At 40.8% G+C, this 24185-nt stretch overlaps 2 protein-coding genes across 5 annotated transcripts in view; one reads left to right on the top strand and one right to left on the bottom strand.

Moving 5' to 3' along the window:
- The window catches only part of MACROD2 (mono-ADP ribosylhydrolase 2), an 846867-nt gene that overhangs the window by 88329 nt on the left and 734353 nt on the right, over window positions 1-24185 (top strand). The window lies entirely within an intron of this gene.
- Window positions 9177-23984, bottom strand: FLRT3 (fibronectin leucine rich transmembrane protein 3). Its single transcript, XM_058802880.1, has 3 exons — window positions 23877-23984; window positions 15972-16703; window positions 9177-14885 (listed from the first exon to the last, which is right to left on the bottom strand). Exon 3 carries the CDS (start codon window positions 14838-14840, stop codon window positions 12891-12893), a length of 1950 nt encoding a protein of 649 aa, XP_058658863.1. The 5' UTR covers window positions 14841-14885; window positions 15972-16703; window positions 23877-23984; the 3' UTR covers window positions 9177-12890.

Here is a 24185-nt window from a genome sequence, read left to right as displayed (position 1 = left end):
TGTGAATATGGACTCCACTTCATCTGGCAGGCAGATTTCTCACTCTTTTTGGTGCTTCCATGGGCACGGTGCCTTGAGCATTTGCAAATACAGTTTTGGCAAACCCCAAGGTCAAGTGTTGGAAGTGTCTCCCCCACAGAGCACATTTATTGGGAGCTTGCTTTAAATGATTTCTTTGAAAAGGAAGAACAAAGCTTCTAGGGAGAAGTACTTAAAAAGGGAACTTAATGCACAGGCAGCTCTGTCTTCTTTAAGAATTTAGTGCTGCTCTTGGTGGGTGTGTGGATGCGCCAGACGTCTTCCAACACCTCTGAGTAGGTGCCAGTCTGTCAGATTAGCTCAGCTAAAATAAACCTTTCTCCCACTCCCTGCCTGCTATCAGCCCTTTGAGAGAGAATTGCCTTTTAAAATCTACTGGGGTGTTCACTGGGCTTTTATTCTGTGGTTTTAAGCTAGTTTTGAAATGAGCAGAGAGGAGGTGAAAAATGTTGGGCGCTTTTAACACTGTCGTTTAATGATCTCATCCTTTGAGCCTGTTTGTGGAGAGGTGGCTTATCTTGAGCCGTTTTCTCCTTTCCTTGCCTGTTTTCCACGAGAAAGTCTCCTATTGTGTTAAGCTAATAACCCTCATTTATAGGTCAGTGTAGAGTATTAATGAGCTTTTTACACTGTGGTTGTGAATGTCACACTTGTTTCTAAGAGTAGGAGTGGGAAATAGAAAATATTGCCTGGATTTGTTCTCTTATTTTCAACAGCGTGAAACAGTTGATCTGATTTAAAAAATAAAAAAAGCTTTGATCAATCAGAGCCTTTTAGCTTTTGTTATTTAAAGTGCAATCCTGAGGACCAAGCATTGTAGCACTTGCCTTCATAAGCACCTGCTTTAGGAAAGTTAAAAAAATAGAAATTTGCTGTGAAATAGATGTGTCTGCAACGAGACAATTTTGCAGGGCAACCTGCAAATAAAAGTTGAGAGTTTTTATTTGTCTCGTGAACCCGTAGTACGTTCACTTAGCTGTGATGAACCTCTGCTTGCTGCACAGCAGAGTTTTGTCGCCTCCTCAGTCAAAAAGCAGCAGAATTAGCGCTGACAGAGGTATAAATGTGTCAAGCTTGGCTTAGACCAGGAGTGGCCAGTATGATTGACTTGGTGTAACGTGTCCAAGTCTCCATATGGGTGGCAGGTCTGAGAAAACAAATTGTACAGCCCAGAAAACAGCATAGTGGCAAAGGGACGCCGTGGTTCATGGAAGGGACGTGGTGGCAGCTCTCCAAGGCTCCCACTCCTGCCTCCTTGCCAGTCTGAATTGCAGAGCTCCCCAGTAATGTCATCCTTCAGAGTTTGTGCAGTTTCATTTCCTCCAGCAGCAACTGCTCCAGCACAGCGTTGCTGCTGGCAAGGCGAGGTAGCCCTGGTGCTGTCACTTCCATTCCGTTTGCAGCCACTGCTACCTTCGTAAACGAAGGGCTGAACATCTGCAGGTTTGCTTTATCAAATGGTCCTCTAATGCAGCAAACAAAGAAAAGGGAAGCTGAAGGCATTTGAAAGGAACTTAATAAATTAGTGTTAGTGTTGTAATTTGCTCACTCTTTACTTTTGGCTGCTTAGCAAAAATTGCTTGGAAGACCTATTAATTTTATCATAAGAATGATGATGCTGTGTACAGAAAAATATCTGGCCATATGCTTGTATCTTTATTTTAAAGGACAAAGATTAATGAAATGTAATTTAAAAGGAAAAATTAAATAAAATTTATAATTATATTTATTAATATATAATTGTGTAATATTTGTTATTATATTTATTAATTATATTATGTATCAAGTTTATTTTATACATTATGCTTTCAAAGAAAATGGATAATAGATTTAGAGCACTAATACTCCCATTTGCACTATGGCTATGTATGTAATGTGGTTTTAAAAGATCAGGGTAAGTGTCATGTAAAGAGTGTTCTTGAATGGCAGAGTAAATATCACAAATTCTGCAATGTTAGACGATCTGATGTGGACTTGCATGGATTTCAATATTGTGTAGCTGACTTCATGTCTGGTTAGTACATTTCACATTCCTCTGGCATGTTGTGCTGATTCCTTCTATTGCTGCTACAGCTGAGCCAAAAATTACTGGTCCCTTTCAAGCTGATTGGAAGAACATTTAAAAATCATTAGTAAAGGAAGAATGCTACAAAAAAGACCTTACAAAGCACATTTTTTAAAAAGACTGTTCTGGACACAGAATATGTTCAGTTTTTTAAAATAAAGTTGAAATGTGTAAGTTGTTCCCTATGGTTGGAGGAGTGGTGTTTGTGTTTCTTTTTCTGCTAGTTTTCTTCCAATATGAAATACCTGCAATTAACACTGTTGCTTTTCCCCATATAGGAAATATTGGGTTTTTTTTCTAGGCAGATTCAGTGATTATTACTCTTGCAAAACTGGATTTAACAACAAATACCCCCAGCACTTTGCAGTGTTCAAGAAGCCTGCACCATCAGCATAAAATTGTATACCTCAGGTATTAAGTAGTGAGTGTTTTTTTACCCTTGGAGTAATAGTCAAATCTGGGTCAGCTCCCAGAAGAATGAGAGTTTAAAGGTCTTGGACAACTTCCTAGTGCCCACATAGGAATTGGCTGCTTCCCTGTTGTGCTTCAGTGGTTCAGGGGAACCTTGGCAGTTTTTCATGTGCTCTCTGAGTCCTGTGCTGAGGTTGCTCATCCGTGGGCTCACAGAGCCACTGCCCTCCTTTGGAACAGAGAGATGTTTCAGGCTGGCATGTGGTATTCTGGCATTGATAACAGAGCTGCTTTGAGATGTCTGTCCTGCACCTGAGCAGGTGACCCCCCCATAAATCTGTTCTGTTCACTCGTATCAGGTCGTTGGGATACATAATGTCCTAAAATAACCTTGGTGCTCCTGTTAATTTTTCTGTTAATAGACCCAAAAGAAAAAAAAATAATCTTGCAGAAGATGGGTCTTCTGTCTTGGAAGTGTTTGGAGCTCAGATCCACTCCTTGCCTCCCTGTTCTCGCTGCTATTGAGCCTGTACATCATCCTTTTAATACAGCTCTAACCTGCTCAGCCAGATGGTAAATGTCGCAGAGAGATCTTCATGTTTGTTTGGGGTTTTTTTCTGTGTAAGGTGAAGTAAACTTCAGTAAATCTCTCATCTGATCATGGAGAATAAATTTGATGTTGCTTTTGGGCATACTTATTCCACATCCTCTTTCTTACTTGTTTTCAGGACATAAGTGACACTAATTTGCACTTGTACAGTTCCTCTATCTTGATTACTGAGCAGGCTGCATGATGTGGAGATTAGCGGTGACATTTTGAAAGACCAAACGCTTGCCAGTGTCTTTAAAATTCTCCACTTTTCCTTCGTTGTATGATCAAGCCCTGGGGGGAGATGTCAGAGGCAGCTTCTTACAAATGGGAAAGCACTAGAAAACACGATCCCCGGCTTGTTTGACAGATGAAAGTTTATCCCAGTGGAGTTTTATGCAAAGGAAGCAGGATTGACTGTCTGCTGAGCAGACCTAGCTCCTTCTCAGCAGAGAAAAATTGTTTTTTCCCCTCCATAGTGGCATTTGAGCTGGTTGTGACACATGGGAACACGTGCCTTGGCAGGTTTCCAGGCTCCCATTGACACCTAGCATGGTTCATTTCCCTATCCTCAGGAATTCTGCCTCATTCCTGGGAAGGCACAGGCACGTCCTAGATGGGTTCCTGTGCTGGCAGTGATGCACCCAAGCATACCCAGACATGAGCTGCTTCTGTTCTAAGATGTTTTCCTATTTAATATCCTTTAGCACCAGTTTATAGCAACACTGTAGAGATTTCCATTAACAACTCGGGGAGACTTGACTCATCACTCCCATACTGACTTGCAAACCTCAGAAAGAGGTCAGTGTTGTGGGGATTTGACCTAATAACTTCCTAGAGCTGCTGTGCAAAACGGAGTAAGAAACATTTTGAAGAGCTAGATTTATTTTCTTTTCCTGGAAATGCTGCCACAGAAATCTTTGCATCAGTCAATTGCTGCAGAAATTTTGCATAATCCAAACCAGGCTTTTGTTCATACTTCACTAGTATCCTTTCAACCCGCTGAATGCGTTTTAATTGATTTGGCAGGATTATACTGAAGGATAAAGTTAGTCTTTACTAGCACAAAGGAGAACAGTAGGTAATTTTAAATTTTATTTTAATTTAGCTAAATAAACCAGCAGTATCTAATGTAGCAGTGGGTGCTTTCAGTAGTGTTAGATATTCTGTGGAGGAAAAATAAAATACCTGTCAGAAATATGCTGATGATGGCGGCCTGCCTGGAGCTGAACTCATTGTAACAAAACCTCCTGGACTGGAATGGGTGCTGCTCCTGCTCCTCAGCTCCCAAGCAGTTTTTGCAGTGTAAACCCACAGCCAGCAGCTGTCAGGCTGTGCAGGAGGCACTGCTGGGCTCTGGGGCTCCTGTGCTTTGCAGGAGGTGTCAGCCAGGCCATGGCAATGGGAGCTGGAGCCTGGAGGAGCTCAAAGAGTGGGATTAGAAGAGCTTACATCCTTTGACTGTGTACCGGATCACTGGATTGAAATCACTTTGATAGGTGCTTTCTGAGGATTTTGCAGGGTTGGTTGTTTTTTTGATTTGTTTGGGGGTTTATTTGAAGTCCCTGAGCCTGAGTTGCTTTGCTCTCTAGTTTTGCAGCAATAGCAGCATTGAGTTTAAAATGGATATTAAGGCAATCCAATTTATACTGACTGTACCAGCAGGGTGCTCCTTCATGGGACACAGGATATCACCTTCAAATCCATATCAAAGAGAGATCCTCTCTTCCCCTCCCTTCCCAAAGTGGTGTGGTTGCTTTGGGAACAAGATGTGTTTCTTGCATGAGCAGCTTCATAGGTCCTTTTGTCAGAATAGCTGAGTTTGTGGAAGTTTGGGTTTTTTTATTCCTTTCACTGAAATAAGGAAAATCTCCCTGCAGCATACAACAGCACCCTTTTTCATCTAATTAGCATCCTAGTATAATGTCCTTTCCCTCTCCCATCTCTAAGACCCTAAAAGAATTTCAAGAAATCTCTTTTTGCACTTCTAGTATTTTATGACTAAAATTATACAAGTGTTAAAGAAGTCAGTTGACAACACAGGGCAAATGGGTGGGAATTGTACTGCACAAATGGCCATTTCCTTCTGTGCAGAACATGTATTGAAAAACACTGGGAGGTCCTCAATAAACATGTGCTCATCATAGCATTGGGGATGAAGTCATATACACAAAACCTTGAAAACTTATTTATAGGTAAAACTTGGCATTACATCAAGTTTTCCATGCTTGAAAGATAAATTGTTTGTTTTTTGCTTTTTTAAAGAATAGTGTAGGGTGGTAATAGATTTCAGAGGCTGGGACAAAATGTTTCCAACAAAACACAGAAATTTCGAACAATTTTTTTTTTTTTTTTTCAGACAAAACCAGTCCCTATTAGTTTTGTTCAGGTGTATTTGGCTTCTCTGTCTGTACCCAAGGAACATTGATCAGTGCAGCTCTGTCCCTAGGCCAGCAGATAATGAAAGACCTGAGCATTTCCTGAGACAGATAAGGTGCAATAAACAAAGTAGTTGTTCTTTTTTTTTAGCATAATTCAATTCTCAGTAGTAGAAATGTGATTTTGTGGTGTTGCATTTCTCCTCCAAAATTCTCTTTAACTCATCTTGTTTATTTGGACTTTCTTAAACTTGTATATGGAACATGGGAAAGCAACAGTGGTAAGAGCAACTTCTTAGGAATATATTGTTACCTTGTTTCCCCCACTCTTAACATCATGTATCTCTAAGTTCAGGAAATAGTGATTTCCAGGGAAAATATTTTGTGATGTGCCTGCCCTGGATTTAAGTGCAAACTATTTAAGGAGGGTTCAGCACTATCCCACTATGTGCCAACAAGTGTGATTAGCAATGAAGAGGTTTTTACATGCATAACAGTCCTGTTTACTGGACAAATGCTCTGAATGAGCTGCATTTAATTAACAAAGAAAAAAAAAAGAGTAGAAAGAATAACCTAGAGATGGTGGTTGTCCTGCTGGTGCTCAACCTTTTTGACCCTTAAAGGTACTGACAAATATTCCTGTAATCAAAAACACCAGGGTTTGTAAGTGGGAGAGGTGAGGCTTTGTCTGAGACAACCATGGCTGGGCTGGTGAGGTCTTACATGCAGTTCCATCACTGCCTTTTTTCCTTTATCCAAGGAAATTGCATGAGGTCAGCAATTTAGCTCTACCACTGATATTCTCCTGACTGCTTCATTTGGCTGCAAAATGCTGAATTTCAGCAACCAGAAAAACTTCCTAGACCTGGCAGTACTGTGGTGTTTTTCTTAATTTTTATTTTAGCATGCTGTATGTTATTTCTGTATCAGGGAGAAATGAAAAGGTTTTTAGAGGATGAAGTAGGTTACATGCCATTAAGGAGTTCATAAGGTAAAATAATTGCTTTAAAGACATTAGGCAGAGGTTCTGTGTTATCAGCTAATGCCATAAAATTGTATTTACTCACTGGGTTAGCATTTCCCTGTATATGGCTTTCTTTCTGTTAATAAGCTCATGTTCCTCGTGGGCAGTAATTTATTCCATCAGGCTTTGGAAATAAGTGTCTTAATGTTTTTTGAGAATATTACTGAAACCAGGTAAACAAACAAAATACCACAGATTCTGTACCTATCCACACTCAAACTGTGCAGAAAATGAAAACAGTTTGAGGAGGAGTGCAATGCAAATAACTCATGTCCATTAAATGTGGCTTAAACAGGGGGTGAGCATATTATACACACCATCAGGAAGTTTACATAGGCTTGTATTTGGGATGTAATTCTGGAGTAACAGTTAAAACACAATTTCTTAAATCCTCTGCTTTGTCAGCCTTCCTTGGTAGAAGGGTTTACCTTTTTAAAAATGGTTACTTTTGTACTTCCTCATTGAATCCATAGGAAAAAAAACACTCGAAGAAGCCAAATAAACTCCACTTTACACACACAAAGCAGTAGCTGAAGAGGATATGTGAGGTAAGGAGGCCTTCTTGTGCTGCCTGTTCAAGCTGCTGATGCTTGGTTTAGTAATTTAGGAAATTTTGTTAATACAGCAGGCTCAGAGGTGGACAAAGGCTGATTTGCCTTGGCTTCTGTGTGCAATGTAGCCTGAAAGATGCTGCTTCTAAGCCACACCTGCATTATGTAAAACAACTGCTCGTGTGCATCTCAAAATTTATAAGTCCCTGCTTTTGATCTCACAGTAGTGAAAACAGATTTCATTACCTTTTTGCAATCCTTGCAATAAAAGCAAGGCTTCAAGTTAAAACCCTGGAAAGCATTATTGTGAGGTGAGATGGAAAAGCAGAGTTTGTGGGGACATCTTTTATCACACCAGCACCTGCTGTGTCTGAGGGTCTTCATTTAAAATTATCAACCAGTTGAATTTGTGTCCCATTAAAAATGGAAAGGTTTGCAGTAAAATTATTTATTGTTCCTAATGACAAAAGAAAAAAAAAAAACCAGAAAGAATATTTAACAAAACTGGTCCCCACAGCCACAAAACCCATCTGTTTTCATGTGGAAAGCCAGTTTCCTAGTAGGCATTTATCAGGGACTAAGCCACTGGAGGAAAGCGGTATTACATAAATTGCATGTGCAGTTCTGAGCTAAATAAATTTTTAAATATTTTGCATAAATTAGTGACATTAAATTATGCATAATGTGCATAATTCCATCCTTTTGTAAATGATGTTCCCACAGTTAGTGATTAAAGAACGTGGTGCAGCCCCTGGAGTTGGAACAGTTAGACCTTCCCCAGCTCTGTCTATAGATAGGCATTCCTTAAGCTCAGCAAGGGGACAGCAGTGTGTGCTGGCACTTGGCTATGATCTGCTCCCTCTTTTTGATGACTTAAGAGGGCTGTTCAGGACAGAGCATCAGCCTATATGAACACTATCAACCAGCTTGAACAAGTCAGATTATTTAATTAGCCCTATTAAGATCCTTCTATTTTTATAACTTATTTATGAGTGTTCTTGCTAAGCTTAGAAGGTCCAGCTTCAGATATCAAAAAGATTTTTTCAGCTCATGTTGGTAATTTTGAGGGGTTTTATACTGTGACTCCATTAAATTTTCATTCTAAGAAAACAAAAAAGGGGCTTTGAAAAGCAGTTGAAGTTGGGAAATTCACATCTGCAGTCCTGAGCTGCAGGTTTCAGGCATAGGGCATTTATGATGTCCATGCATGATGGACATTTGCTTGGTTGCCAAAATATGTATTGTATGCCTTTGCCTTAGACCATCAAAAATCCAGAGAATGTTTTTTTAACACCCATTTGAAGTGTCTTGCTTTCCCCCAGGGGAGAAATGTTCCTCAGGCATCACTTAAAGACTGCCGTGCTGTGAGTATCTTACTTGATGTCCTGGGCTGAGAAAACAAGGTGATGCTTGTTTTGAGCATCTGCTTTGCCACCCTTTTACTCAGATTACATTCTGCTCTTTTCTAGTTTTTTCGAGAGAAGCAGGCAATGATTTGATGAAAGAACTATTAAATCAAACATTCATGTTTACCAAAAGAAAACACTTTTAAAACAGTTGTGTCCAGAATTTAATACCTTTGTCATGGCTGTACCTTCAGAGTGTTTGAAAGGGCTCTAATTTCATCACAAGGGTAGGACTCTTATCCACCACTCCAAAATTAAATTCATTTGCAAAGAAAAGAAAAAAAGTAAAATTCTGATGTCTGAATTCAGTCACGAGCTTTTTCTCTCTAATGGAACCACTCTGGGCTAGTTTGGAAGATGAAAACTCCTCAGGTATGGAGTAACTTCATGCTTTAAAGAAAAATCAGTGATGGACAAAGATCAGTCTCTAGGTGATGCTGAAACAACATACAGATTTGGAAGTAAGATTAAGGCATTCTGAAAGTGGAGAGTACCCATGTGAATTATGGTTCTGCCCAAAACTATCTCAAACAAATGTGGTTTGGGTAAATTGATGCAGATGGCATCTGCCAGCTCACTTCTGGAGATCTTATCCAACTTTAGCTGCAGGTGAATGTACAAAATTTTATCCTCTTAGCAGGGAAGTCTATATACGCTTTAGTGCATTATGTCATCAGTAAATTATTTTAATAGCAAATAAGCCTTTATTACTTTTGCTCTTGCTTTATTGCATTTGCTGCTCTACATTCAATATGTACAGCATTGGCACAAGATAGCTTGCATGCTCACTAGTGCATTAGCAGGAGAGATGGAAACTGTGTTCCAAGAACATAATACTTAGAATTTGGTACTGTTAAAGCCAGAAGAAAAAAAAAAAACAATTAAAAAACCCCAACAGTTGCTGCACATCAGGCTCTGGTAGAAAGCTAGGAAGTAACAGCTTATAAATGAAGCAAGTTTCTCACAGAATCATAGAATAAACTGAATTCAAAGGACCCATCAGGATCACTGAGTCCAGCTCCTGGCCCTAGTTCTGGAAGGTGCCAAGATGAGAAAGTACCAGGGTGTTTTTGGAGACAGTTTTCAGATTAAAACAGAACTGTGGGCAATTCAGGATAGCAATATAAATTTAAAAAGGGACAATGATAAAGAATATAAAAGATAATTAGTGTAGTATTTGAATATGGAGAGCACTGATCAAGTGAACTCTGCACACAGGTTTAGGCAACACTGAAAAAAATCCCACCCCTTGCTCCACAATTGAATATTGAATAGTACACAGAAATAACATGGAATTTGGAAATTGAGATAAATTTCATGTGGTTTAATGGCATTTGATAAACGTGCTGGATAAAGTGCCTACTGCAGTAATCTGCTTTGCCTGCATATATACCTGTCTGACTGAAGGGATTCATGGTGGTGCTGGGGAGCACTGCATGCAGCAGCTGCAGCACCAGGATGAGCAGCAGCCTTGAGGAGATGGGCCTGACATGGAGAGGAACAGAACTTTGTATCAACAGCCAAAGGAAAAAACACAGTTTGGTTTGAGAGCAATCTTTCACTTGCCAAATTAATTTTAACGTTATGTGTGTGGAGTAAGAGCTCCTGTAGAACCCCAGGAAGGTCTTGTACACTCCAGTGTGCCATTTTTTGCATTGACATCACATGTGCTAAGAGGACACCAGCTCTCCTGGTTGCCTGAGGAAGGCAGAGCCCTGTCCAGGTTTTCACTCTTGCTGGTGGAAGATGAAGTAGGAACAACTGGGCTGATGTACTGAATTTGCTTTGGATTTGTACACGACTGCCTCACAGGCAAAAATGTCACATAAAAAAGTAATTTTACTTACATTTACTTAATCATACAATTATCTCTTCAAATGCCAACTTTTTTATACCCTAATGACTTTGTGTGGCATCACTGGAGTTGGTACATACCATTACCAGGCACTTCTGGCTTAGGTGCCTCAGAAGGCAAAGCACTCATTGAGTGTTGTTTTACTTTTTTCACATCAATTTGGAGCCAAACTGAGACACAGGTTTTCAAATAGCTTGAAAATCCAACAAAACCTGTTTAATGTTGTAACTGGAGAACTGCTGGCAAAGAACTAGGCTCTCTTGCCAGTGACCCAGCCATTTCATGGGCTCAGGTATCAGGGATGCCCCTGTGTGAGTGCAGACAAAGAACAGGTCTGTCCAGTCCCTCTCTGTCATTTTCCTTCCCGGCTCATTGCTTGGGAAGCTTTTTGAACATCAACATAATGAGGCTCTACATGCTCAGTCTTGGCTTTCTTGCCCTTCCCTAGACTGGCACCTGATGGGACAACAGAGCAAAACAGTCTTGTTTGGTGCATTTCACTGAGCTGAGTGTTACACTCTCCTTTCCATGGATCCATTCAATGCTCCATGGCTTGTCCAAGGTCAGTAAGGAAGCACAATGCTGAGTGCCTCCACTGCTCAGGAACTGCAGGAGACATTTTTGAAAGTGATGTGTCAACAATTCCATGGTGCAGGGAGTTTGGAGAGGAGCTTCCCTGGGCACATCTGGAAAATGAGGATAAAAAAAAGTGTGTTACTGGAAATTTTGGGTCTGTGGAGTTAAATGGATCCCTGGTAGGAGATTGATTTGCGGGCTGATCGCTGAAACTGTTAGTCTCGGTGTTGGTCACTCTCTCATTCTTTACTGCTCTTAAAGAAACATACAGGCCAAGTACCACTAAAATTCTCATAGAATTAAACTGCATTTGGTATACATTCCTTATGGTCTGAGATATTATCTGAAGTATTAAATTTTTCATTTGCTGTTTCTTTTAAAAAATCCCTGTACTTCAGAGGGTTCCTTCCCTCCCTTTCATTGTTCACACTGTTCACTGTTGTGAAAACTTTTTTTCCAAGTGATTAATAATGAAGAAAACCTGCAAGGGTAATACTGTTAACCTGAACACAGAAGCTCATGACCTGAGAAGTAGTAGCTTCCGAGTGGGTTTCTTATCAGAGCACTGCAGAGGTGCAGCATAATTCTGAAGTAGTTTTTCAGCTTCATTCATGAATAAGACCAGTATTTTTCATAGTTAAGTTATGTATGAAAAGGTGGGTATTTTATTATTTCCTTTTTTCTTAGTTTTTAAAAGCTTGATACACGTAGTGTTGGATCAAGGCACACACAAGACTGGCCAAAGGGCATACAAAGCACTTTGGTTTTTAGTTGAAGAAACAGAATGATTATTGCAACAAAGAGTGGCTTGGGGTTTAAACATAATAGCTCATAGTTCAGCAGGAAGGCAGAAAGAAACATGTTACCTTACAGATTTACCAAGGAATTTCTGGATAACTGTGACAGTAATGGGCAGTATTCCTGACTGTAACAGCATTACACTGAACACAGACTCGTATATGCTTCAGAAGAGCTGCATTCTCCGTTTTTCTGCTCACCTCTGGGACCACAGTTTAAGACCCTGCACTTATTGCCTTGGGTTTTGTCCTGCTCCCCTTTCTTGTGAAACTGCACTTTCAGCCCTTTTTCTTTTCAAAGCAGTTTCGAAGTGTTGCCTGCCCTTGTCTCCCAAATGCCAGTGAGCATCCATTTTGCCTGTAATATACAGACCACTGACTCTGATAACCAAAAAACTATTCCTGAACTGTATCTACCCCTTTGGTTTGTAGAGCCTACCTTTTTTTTTTTTTTTAATTATTTGTTTGGAATTTGGTTTTGCTTTCCTCTAGGGATTATGGGATTTTTTAAACACTTGCCAAAAGCTTCAGTCTCATGCATATCATCAATTTGCTTGTTCTCATTTAAACTGGATTTCACCACTGTTGAATGGATATATCCAGACAGCTGATATTGCCCATTACTACACACATTTTTGTTTATTGAATATTGTTGTGGTTTACAGATTTAATAGACCCAACACTGGAAGTTCTGTGAGTTTTTTGTAGCCATTTTTGCTCTTCCTGACTTGCCAGGTTCAATATTATTTTATTGATACCAAAGTGAAAAATGACCTGTGCTTACACTTACAAGGATCTCAGATGAATGTTCTGACTGCTCAACACGGCAAGAAAATTCACTTTCACAGTCAACAAGTCATCTTACTCAGTAGAACACAAAAGTTAAATGGTCTGTAACTTCAATATTAGCAAGGAAAATACAGTACAAATTACTAAAAAATACTAAAATATAGAATTGTGGTCAGGTATCCCCACTACATTAATCGCAGCAGTAGCCTGAAATTTGAAACTTTTAATAAAAAGTTCTTAAATATAAATTATATGGCAAATGTACAGTACATTGCTTTGTCAGTCTTTTAATCCAGTGTTTTGCAGTAGAACAGCAACTGTTAAGTCAGTCTTTTCTTGTTTTCTTTAAAAAACAAAACAAACCCAAAAAACCCAACAAAACCCAAACCAGTCTTTCACGTCCCTCAGTATCATGAGTGTGAATGATCTGAATCTGGAATACCACTGTCTCTGTAGCTCCTGTTACTACTGCTTTCACTGTGGCTGTTCTTGTACAGATTCATGCCATTAGGTGGGAAAATGGTGTGTATTACAAACTCCTCCTTGGACACTTGGTCACTGGTAATTGGTATCATCTGGAAAGAAGTCTCCCTGATTTCCAAGATGGAGTTATCCTTCTTGGTTCCCGCTTCGGCATAGTCGTCTTTTCTCCGGCGTCCCTTGCTGTAGGTGCAGTTCCGGGAGAACAGGGACCCGTTTCTGTGCACGTACCAGCAGACCAGGGCCAGCAGCCCTATGGCCACCAGCGCCACCACGCCGCCGATGATGGCGGCCAAGGGCAAGCTGGAGTTTTTGTAAGGTTCTTTCTCCTGCTCCCGGTTGAGGGTGGTGGTAGGGTTGTACATTTTCAGAGGCGCCGTCTCGGTCTCGATGCACTCGGGAGTTTCGTCGGAGAGATAGATGTTGCTGGTTTCCATGGGAACCATGCACACTCGGTACGGCGACTCCGGTTCGAGAGCCGTGAGCAAATAGTCGCTTCTGTCGCCTGTAACTATAGTTTCAGTTATAGATCCAAAGGCAGGGCTGTGGCCCATCTTGAGCCAGCTCAGTCTCAAAGCAGTCATGGGTAGTGCAACTTTCCAGGAGATGTGGATGGTCTCCGTGCTTACGGATTTCACAAATATTGTAATGATTTTGCGTACCGGGCTCACCGTGGTTCTGTAGTTTTTATTTAGGTTGGGAGTCTTGATATCTGGTTGTTTGGTCACAGAAATGGGCCAGTGTCCCTGGGCTGGGTATAACGTGTTTGGTACTGCAGTAGTGATTTGGACGGTGCTTATCACGCTATCGTCCTTACAGTCAAACAGGTCTGCGCTGAGGTCTTTGATAGCCATCCCACGTACTTTTTCTGGTGCCTGACACATCAGTCCACGTACGTTCACTTTCAAAGGCAGTGACTGTAACCAGTCACGCACCCATTTCATTTTGCACCCGCAGTGCCAGGGGTTGTTGCGAAGAAAAAGTTGAGTGATGTTGTCCAGGTCATCAAAGACACCCTGAGGTAAATTGCTGAGATTGTTATTGGACATATCTAGTCGGTACAATTGCCGTAAGTAAGAGAAAGCATTGGGTGGCACGCGGTTGATGTGGTTTTCTTGGAGATAAAGCTTTCTTAGGTTTGTTCCCGGCAGATTCACCGGTGCAGCTGTGAGTGAATTGCGGACCAATGACAATTCCGTAAGATTGACTAGATTAATGAAGACTTTGTCTCCTAATCCATGATTATTTAGAAGATTTCCATCTAAAACAAGGCGTTTTAGATTTGTAAGGTCTTGAAGGGACAGCTCAGAAATTGTGGAAATGCGATTATCATCCAAGCGTAGCTCTTCTATGGTTTTAGGCAAACCCCAGGGAATGGTGCTAAGGTGATTTCGAGAGAGAAAAAGAAGTCTGAGATAGATGTTGTCCCGAAAAGCTCCATCCTCGATGCTAACGGCAGAAACAGAATTATCATCCAAATGCAGTTCTTCCAGATAAGGAATTTTTGAAAGTGAATCATAAGTAATGGTCCTTATATTGTTCTCCTGCAAATGCAGTTCCTTAATGTACTTAGGGAGGTTAGTGGGGAATTCATCTAGGCTGTTGCGGTATAAATATATTCTTTCCACCCTAAGCAAGTTCTTCAGTTCTGAAGGAATCCCAGCATTATTTATTTGATTGTTCTGAAGGAAGAGGGTGGTTGCATCCTCTGGGATTCCTGTAGGAATAGACGTCAAATCGCGATCATTACAATATATGAAACCCACATCACAGCGACACACTGAAGGGCATGATTTGGCACTAACAGAATAAGGTGCCATGTCAAGTAACAGCCCTATTTTAGTCCAAACTAGGAAGATGCTCCAGGTAACACTAATCATGGTCAGGAATGATGAGATTTCTATACAGTTCTGATCTTCAACAATCTAAAAAAACCAAACAAACAAAATTATCCAGATCATCAGTGAAGAAACCGCAATAAAAAAATCAACATTACAGAAGACATCTGAAACACACATTAAGCCAAAATTCAAGTGCGTAGGTGCATTTTACTCTCTTTTCCTTACATCAATAATTCTACTTCTTGTACTCATTCAATTAACTAAATAGGTTATTCTGCATAGTGATTGAAAATAATATAATCAAGTATGCCTGATCTGTGAATTATTTTGCTTAAGCAACAAGACTCTTTCTAAGGATTCCTTCCTATTTCATATGTACTGACAATCTTTGTTCACAGATACCAGATAAGAACGGAACAGAAGTCACACCAGAGTTCAAGTAAATCATTCTATATCTGAAAGATAAGAAGTAATTCCTAAGCCAGCTAACTTCCTCAGGAGCCCTTAAGTGAACTATAAAACCCTTACCAAACCCACAAGTCTAGTGGTAGCTATTTCAGAAGTTCAAAAAAAGCCCTAAAAGCAAAGCATAAAATGCAGATAAAAGTGAGGGCCAGTGAAGATATTTTCCCAAGTCTTCCCCAGTGCTCAGCTTCACAGTGTGTAACTCAAAAACACTGTAGACTATTTTTCTTGGTTTTCAAGCTTAAGTGACTGCTCAGAAAGGTGAATGTTACAACTGGCAGGTAGCTGGTAGAGCTATGGCTTTCTAGCTCACTGGATGAAATATTTCATTACATGCTTAATTTCATGTTTAAATATTTGTCATTCTCAAAAGTCGTCTTACTAAGTAGCACACTCATAAGAGTCTATTTGGCAGGTTTAACCACGTTTTCCCCTCTTATTACTAGCATAGTAGAAATTAACTCTTGAGACTGAGATTGTACTTTGCATTGGTAGTGTGTTTGTACACTGAGCTCAGGTATTTAGCATTTTTATAGCTTTTAAGACAACATAATTCAATTACCATTGTAATTAGGGTTGTGAGAACTCCTGCAAGATGACCTATGCATTAAGCAGTGTCATGACCTTTTCTCTTATGGGTTCATATATTAATTGAACTTTATTCTCAGAGGCATGAAAAGGAAAATGAATTTATATTGATCCTACCGTATTTAAAGGTACGAGTAAATTTTGTGCTTGAGGATATCCAGTGAAGGGATGTCTTTCTGCCCAGTCACTCTTATGGTTTACTCCATGAAGCAGTTTTCTCTTGATGGTGTTTACTCAGATGCTCCTTGGTGGTGGTGGTGTTTCCTGGCTCCTGGCACGATACTCAATGAGCATTCCAACCAAGATTTATCATGGTACATAAGCACACCAGGCCCCAGTGTAGAAAAGCTTCAGCTTCCTTCTATTTTAGTCCTCATGTAAAGTCTGTGAATGAAGAGCCTCTTTTGTTTCCTTTAATGCCTTTAGCAGGAATTACTTTCTTTGTAACTCTTACAAACTCTTCTGTGCAGCATAGTAGTCAGAGGAGGGAACTGCAGTGCCGCGTGATAGAAACCATTCATTATGCTGAGGACTGCAGCCTCTTCAGGTCAGGAAAGGGATGCTTTTCCTATCCAGAATTATCCAAGTATGACCTTTGTACAGTAGCTACATCCTGATACATCCACACCTCTTTCAGAGAAACGTTTTCCAACTCTCACTTTTTAATGCTCCTTCCAAATTTGTAATGCAGTAAAAGAATTCCTCCTGTGCTGCAAGAATGCAAGTTACTTTACCACAGAAACATCAGGCAATTCAGATGGTTTTCTTCATTATAAAAAACCCCCACAAAAATATGAATTCCTTCCCAGAAAACTCCCCTTTGAAAGCTTTCCTCGAACTCCTAATGTCCTGCAAAAATAAAAACAAAAAAATTGGAATTAATAACAACTGGTGCATACTAGTTTTAAGGGTTGCATCCCCTGTACATGAGTAGCACACCTTGTTTCCCCAGGGCATTGGTATTTCAGCAAAAGCCACAGAGCTCTTTCAAAAATGTTTTGCTGTGTAGTTTAATGTTACTGCAGTTTTGCTGGAACTGTATTTTCCCTTATTTTAATAGAAAAATAAGGCAAAGAGTAATAAAATATTTGTAAATTAAGTTTTTCATCTTATGTCAAATGCTAGTGTTACCTCCTTAGAGAAGAACAAAATGGTTGCTTTTGTGTTCCTGGCAAATAGATGATCTCCTTGGTTTTAAGTGTAAAAGGAGCTAATTGCTCTTCACTAGCTACTGTGTGAATATATTGTATGAATATATTTCCCACTTGCAGCATGTTGATTCTGAGCTAGGGACTAGCCAGGCATCTGTGTCTGATTTTTGGCAATACATAGGTGGGTTTAGTCTGTAAATTTTCTAAAAATATTATTTCTTTCCTTTGTATTTCTTACAGAAGACTGTTTTTTAAACAGCATTTTAACTTGGGCTACTTCATATCACTACTGCATAAAACATCCAGTGAGATACCAAGTCCCCAGCATGTCTGTAGGTAGCATGTCTGAAATAAAAGTGGTTAAATCGGAAATGAAACAAATCCTTAATGTGTACTTGCTTTTCCCTTTTGTGACATCACATTTGTCCAAGGGACCAAGCACGATCCTTGGAACCAAAGCACTTGGCAGGAACAGTGTGCTGAGTAATGCTTGCTTAGTTGCCTTCCTGGGAGCAAAACTAGAGCATCTTCTGCTCCTCTGTAAAATACCTGACCTAAACACAAACACTCTGTGTTTTAAAAATGTCTTTTGCAATTTGTAGCTGGTCTGTTATGAAACAGGCCAGTCATACTCCTTACAGCAACACAGAATATGCAGTGATATATTTAAATAGATACAAATTCCGCTGCTCTTTTTCATAGCAAAATGTTAACCATAAAAAAAACCCAAAGCCCCCCATTTGAGAGATGGTGTGAGTACCCAGTGAGGGAGTGGAAAAGACTCTTCTCTCCTGCTGCTGCTTTTGTGCTCCTCTGAGCTTTGTTTTCAGAATCTTGTTTTCAGCAGTTGCCCAATGAAAAAAAGAAAAGAACTCAAAATAAGAGACCCCCACGGTGGCATAAATAAGTATTTTTATGTATGCTTTATTTAAGGCAAAAAAACAGTCTATGTGGCCACATTTTAAATAGAAGGGAATGCATGTTTAGTGGTAACTTATGTAATTTGGGTAAATTATATAATCATTATGAAATGGAACAAAAAAGCTCTGTATTCTTCCAGTGTCTAGTTTTCTTGCTCTGTATTACTCAAGTGTTTTGGGGAAAGAAGCCCAGGCCCTATTCCTAAAACTTTGAAATAAAGAGCAACTTAACAGCTGTAGAAAAAAATGGTGTCTCTTAGGAACTAATGTGAAGTCATGATAGAAGGTATTTTCTGGAAGGGTATGGTGAAATAGGAATATAAATTCCTTTAATAGGCCTTTGAAGGCTACAATAACTTTTAAGTACTTAAAATCATAAATTTTCTTTAGAACTCGGAGCTGTAAAAAACTTGTTAGTATTAAGCAAAACGTTGGCTCTAGTATGCATACATTACATAGATACATGCACACAGCAAGTTCATTTATTTTACCTTTCTAGCACATAAACTGTTTCCTCTGTGCTTCATTTGATAGTCATCTCTTCATTTATTGCCACTATTATAATAGCAGTAATGTGTAGGATTAAAATGAAAGCACTAAAGCTCATTAAGTTCCTGGAATTTTTTTTTATCCCTTCTCTCAAAATTACATGAAAACAAGAGCAAGAAAAAGAAAAGGTCTCTTTGGAGAAGACGACACTGTTTCAAAAATGTGGATTAAGACCATACCCCCCACTCCCTTTTCTAAACTTAGAATAGTTTTCTTCAGGTCTTGATTGTTTGATAACTTGCACTTCCCTTTTATATCTCAAGCTATAGCTGAAAACAATGTTTTTGCATATCAAAGGCTCCAGTGATCTGTCTGCAGAGAAGAAGGGAATCGTGCTGCCATGCTCCAGCTTTCCCCTTCTTGAGCTGTCTCTAAATATTCCCTGACACCAAGTCATTATAGCTGATCGGGCAGGATGAAAAGAAAAGTGACCCCCACTGGTACGGACACTGTGGCCAGGTTTCTGCAGCATCAGAATGGGAGGCTTCATGGACACATGGTTTTGAAAGAAGCCATTATTTTGGAGCAGACCAGATTTTAGAAACTGTGCTGATAATTTTTAAATGCAAAAAAAAAAAAAAATCGGTCCTTGTTTTTTGGTGACAAAAGTAACACTGGAAAAATTGAACAGCAGCCTTTTTGCTCTTTATTCCAAATTCAATATTTGAATTTAAGTTTTCCTCAACTTTCTGAACCACATGGTTAAATTAGCTTTCCTGGGACTGTGTAAGTTAGTGAATTACTAGAGATATCAGCAATATGTGGACTTATTGCTGTGGTACAGCAAAAGTTTTATCATCTCATTTGAAAATGTTCAACATAAGTTGAGCTATTAAAAAAACCCCCAAAAAAGTACATAAGAAGCACATTGTATTTAACCTGAAGTATGGAGTCCAGCTGCACTCAATGTACTGTAGGCAGGCAATGGCTTAACAAAATAAATAATTTTGGTATATTTGAAAAGTTGGGATTTTTTCTAAAAACAGTGTCAAAGATTTCTTTCCAAGTTAATAGAAAATGTGAATAAAATCAAGACCTGCCTCACTTGAGGTCACACAATGCTTATTTGAATTTCTAATCTACCTCTGTGTTCTCCAGCAGTAACTCTGGTAGCTCAGTGGCTTCTTTCTTACCATCAAAGTAACAGAGGAAAGGGAAACTACTAGGTATTTTTAGGTTGTAAAAGACAAAACGATTATTCAAAGCCACCATTAGAATGTACATACTTGATAAGCCAATTTGCTTAACCACTGTACTTGTATTCCAGAAGTAGCTCTGTATTTGTTTAGAATCTGAAGCATACTGGAAACACAAAATGTGCTTATTTTTTAAAATACTTGTGAAGTCCATCTACTGCTTATATAGTCAGTTGTGCTTACAAAGGTCATGCTGCAGCTTAAACAGCTTCACCAACTTTATTTTCTTTTTTTTAAAGAAGTTCCACAGTGCTAATCTAGACTTAAAACAATGTCCACACTTTGTTTTCTTTAAGTGTATTACTCAGGGTTAGTTGATAGTGACAGCAAAATGCTTTCTAAGCACTCTGTCTAGGAGCTGCAATTTCCACGATCATTGCATTTCAGGAAGGTGCCCCAGCCTTTTGTTTGGTGCTAGGCAAGCAGAAGGTCCTCTAGCTGTCTGTGCAAGGGGTAAAAAATGCAAAGGAGTTTGTTAAAGTGAGAGTGAGCCCTTCGGTCAGACTGTAGCACTGCCTGTTAGTGAAATTTCTTGGTGTTTTTTGTTGGAGATTTCATTTACTTGCAGAAAACTTGCTCCCACTTCTTGTGCAGTAGGAATAATACTGCTGGTGTCTTATTCAGTCCAACTCAAGTGTCCTAAAAAATGCAAATTATTACGTGATCTTCCCTCAAATGCAAGTAAATCTGACTTAGAAATGAATTCTGAGTAAAAGCTTGACTCCACACCCAAGATCAGCCAAACCTGTATTTGCTGTAGAGGATGGAAATGAACTATGAGTGCCTCTCTTCTGAAGTTTACTTCTAAAATGTTTCCTAGTTTTGAAGATGCTGGGTTGAAAAGACCCAGACTATTACTCTATTCCTTCTCACTCTGTTGTTTTGACTGCTCTGCTGCACGTTAAGAAAACACTTTGAGGGGGAGATCTTTTGCAAAGGATTGTTGGTTTGTGTTTTAGTGCTCTTTCAGTTTAGCCAATTATGGCTTCTAGGTTTTCTTTTTGAGAGCTGCTGCTGAGGTAACTTGTCTGGGCATTAAATAAAAGAATAGAGAACAAATGCTGCCATTGTTTCAAGGGAAAAAAATATCTGGTTTTCCCCTCTTGACAAGTTTAGGTAGAATTATACCTGATAGGGAGTTTCTGGCACAAAACTCCTGACATGTAAAAACATTATTTTAACACTAGATAAAGTTTCAGTAGTTTTGTTTCTTTGCTTTTAAATAAGTTGTTTGCTCATCTCCTGATTATTAAGTTTGCTCCTCAAAAAATTAGAAAAAACACGAAGCTGTAAGAATGTTTGGCTTCTTACAGCTCATGAAAGGCACAAGAGAGTCAGTGATGCCATAAGATATGCACTGAACACTTTTCAACATTCCTGCCCTGAGTGGTATTTGGCTGCTTTTAAAAAGAAATGTAAGCAATCACATATTAATTCTTCTGTGCACTCCTGTGCTTTGAAGTGATTAAGGAAAAAACTTAAGAGCTAACTAGCCATTAGCTCCATGCTTCCTGCTCCAAGGAGACAAAGATGGCCATCTCCCAACTGAAGCCACTTCAAATAACTGCAACTGCAAAGTTTGCAAACTCCAGCAATTGCTTGGATTAGTCACCATTGCCTTACACAATATCAGACAACTTTTAGCTACTGGTGACAGAGGAAAAAGCCCAAACCAAAACAAACCCCACAAACCCCAACCCAGAAACTCATCTTTATTTCGTTCTTCCTGTAAAATGTATCCACTTTATTTCTGGAGATCAAAGCTCGCTGTGAGTTTACTACAGAGTTTTTTGCCCACTGGGGGGTGGTACATGCTACAAAACCTGTGCTTTTAAGAGCCACAAGTCAGATGTTTTTTGCTGCTGTCCAGTCTTCTCTGCTTTAATTACAACAAAGTCTCCCGTTGAGAAAAACAGAGGCAGCTTGCAAAGGAGGGAGTTAGAAAATTTATTAAAAAAATAAAATAAATCACTCTTCTAGAGAGTTTAAAGAATTTCCCATGCTGATTACTTGCAATATTTATCTGGTTGTTCTCCAGTTAAAAGGGTACAAGTGTACAAAAAAAAAAAAAAAGAGAATTAGCATTTTAAATATATTCCAAGGGCTGTCACTGTTTCTGGTATACAGGAGGAGCACAGAAGACAGGAAAAAATACAGCTTTTAGAAGTGATTAAATGTGGATGGAAAAATAAAAAAGCTTGATAGCAGCATGAAGTAGGATTAGAATAAACCCAGTGTATTTCAAGATAATTGGCTTTCTGTAAACCCAGGTATACCTTTTGTTTATGAAATATCTGAAACCCTATCTTAAACAGGGCTGTATTGTATGGGTTTGGAATAAATTAAAGGAAACTTGAAGGTGGGTTTTCTTTTGAGGGAGGGAAGGGCACTGAAAGCTCTTGAGTATGACCTAATGCGTGGCATATATCGACAAGGAAAAAGACTGATCTTCTTTCTGTTTAATAGCAAATAATTATTTTCTTTATACACTTTAATTGACAAATGCATTTTCCAGTCTAATTCAAAGAAATGTTCATTAAGATGCCATATCCCCAGGCAATAGATGGTGAGCATAACTGATGCTTCTATCTTTTTGGGCAGTATATTTTAGACATGGAAATTGGGGTCAGGATAATGAACTGTTTTTTAAAGTCTGAACATTTTCAGCCTCTTTGTATAAAAGATATACACGGAAATGCAAAATGTGAATCTTCATGTTTCAAAGAGGCAAAGAGAAAATGCATTCAGCTAATGTGCAGGAATAAGATTGAACTGTAAAGTAATTCTGCATTTTGGTGTGAATCTGGTGTAGAAAATGCTCCACTGTACTCTGTTAACTGACCAGAACTGATCCCTTGCAGAAGGGAAGCGACTTGCCTTCAGCCCGAATGAATAACCCGTCGGTAACAGCATTCCATGAATTAGTTAATTACACACACTCGTCCTCGCGTTTGCAACACTCCTTGCAACTTTGCCTGGATGTGCCAGGGTTGAGCTCAAACCCCTCTGCGGTCTGAGAGATTAAAATTGAGGCAACCTCAAAGAGCAGGACTGAGCCAGAAAGGCAGCTGTCTGTGCAAGAGCTGAGCTTTTATTCACCAAGGGGATGAGCTTGGAAACTAAGCAGGAATCCAAAAAAAGAACCAGCCAACCAACCCCAAAATCAAAAAGCTGTGCCTGCTTGCTGTGAGCTATGGCAGATGCTGGAAGCAGGACCACTACGTTGGGAAATGCAGGAATACTTGGGCTCTGCCTGATCAACTAAGTTGCAGCTTCTAATTGCATTTGAGGAAAAGAGCTGAGACCAAAAGATTTGGGCATATCCAGCAGACGTGAAACGATTTTTGAGGTCAGAATCACGTAGAGATGAGGTGTGCAACGAAGTACGTAGCGAATTATTTATTTGCAAGCCATTTATAAATTAATTAGCTGTGCCTATACGAGGGCACACAATCACTTAATACACTGAAAACAGCTGAAAAGTTGATTAGGACTAGGCGAGCACCTATGGAACGGCAGGAGGATTATGAGCCAGCTCTTCTTCCCAAAGAAAGTGGGGCGTCGGGGCGGGAATTTGGGCCTGTTGCATTCTTTCTGTGCAACCATTTTGTTGCCCATCTTCTCGCCCGCAGACTTTGTGGTGCGGGGGACAGCGCTGCGCAGGGGCGCGAACGCATCGCCTCGAATTTTTTTTTTTATTTTTTTTTTCCTTTTAAATAGATGCAGCAAGAAGGGGATGGAGGGGGGGGGAAGTTTCCCAGCCGTGGGAGCGATGCGGGGTACGCGCAGGAGCATCCCCCACCATCGGCGTTCGAACGCGCGGCCGGGGTCCCAGCGCCGCGGGCGCTGCTCTGCGGGTCCCCCCGCGCTGCTCTCCGCCCCCGCGCACGCAGGCAGGGCGGCTTCGCGCTACCTCCTTCTCCGGGGGCCGGGGCAGCGCCGGCACCGCACGCCCAGCCTGGGGAACCCCCGGCTCCGCTCCAGATGTGCGGGCTAAGCCCGCTGCGCTCCTGCGCACCCCGCCGGGAGGGAGGGCGAGCGGGCGGGCTCTCCCCGCCGCAGCGCCGTGCCCGCACTCCGCGCCGGGAAGCGGCTGGCGGTGCGGGGAGCGCGCCCAAACTTCCCTCTACCTCCTCCTCTTTCTCCGCATCCCCCCGAGCCGCGCAAGTCCCGCGGAGGACAAGAAGCGGTTTATGCCGCGCTTACCTGCGGAGCGGCGCGGGGAGGGGCGGTGCGGTGGCGGCGGTGCTCCGGGAGCGGAGCGCGGTGCGGAGCGGGCGCTGCGCTGTGGCGGGGCGGCCGCGGACGGAGCTCGGCGCGCGCCCCTCAAGTCGCGGCGGCAGCGGCGGAGCCGCGGGGGCGGGGCCGGACGTCACGGGGGGCGGGGCCGGGGCGGGGCGCGGCGCGGGACGGCCGCTAGGGGGAGCAGCAGGCGGCGCCACCGGCCCGCCGGCCGCGCAGGGGGCGTCGGGGGCGGACGTGGCGCCTCAGCCCCGCTCCGGGGGCAGAGGTTTA

The sequence above is a fragment of the Ammospiza caudacuta genome, chromosome 3 (genome assembly GCF_027887145.1).
Source record: "Ammospiza caudacuta isolate bAmmCau1 chromosome 3, bAmmCau1.pri, whole genome shotgun sequence".
Lineage (NCBI taxonomy): Eukaryota > Metazoa > Chordata > Aves > Passeriformes > Passerellidae > Ammospiza > Ammospiza caudacuta.
This window is presented reverse-complemented; position numbering and strand designations above follow the sequence as displayed.

Coding starts and splice junctions, on each gene's coding strand:
- FLRT3 (XM_058802880.1), bottom strand. CDS start 14,840: ATGATTAGTGTTACCTGGAGCATCTTCCTAGTTTGGACTAAAATAGGG.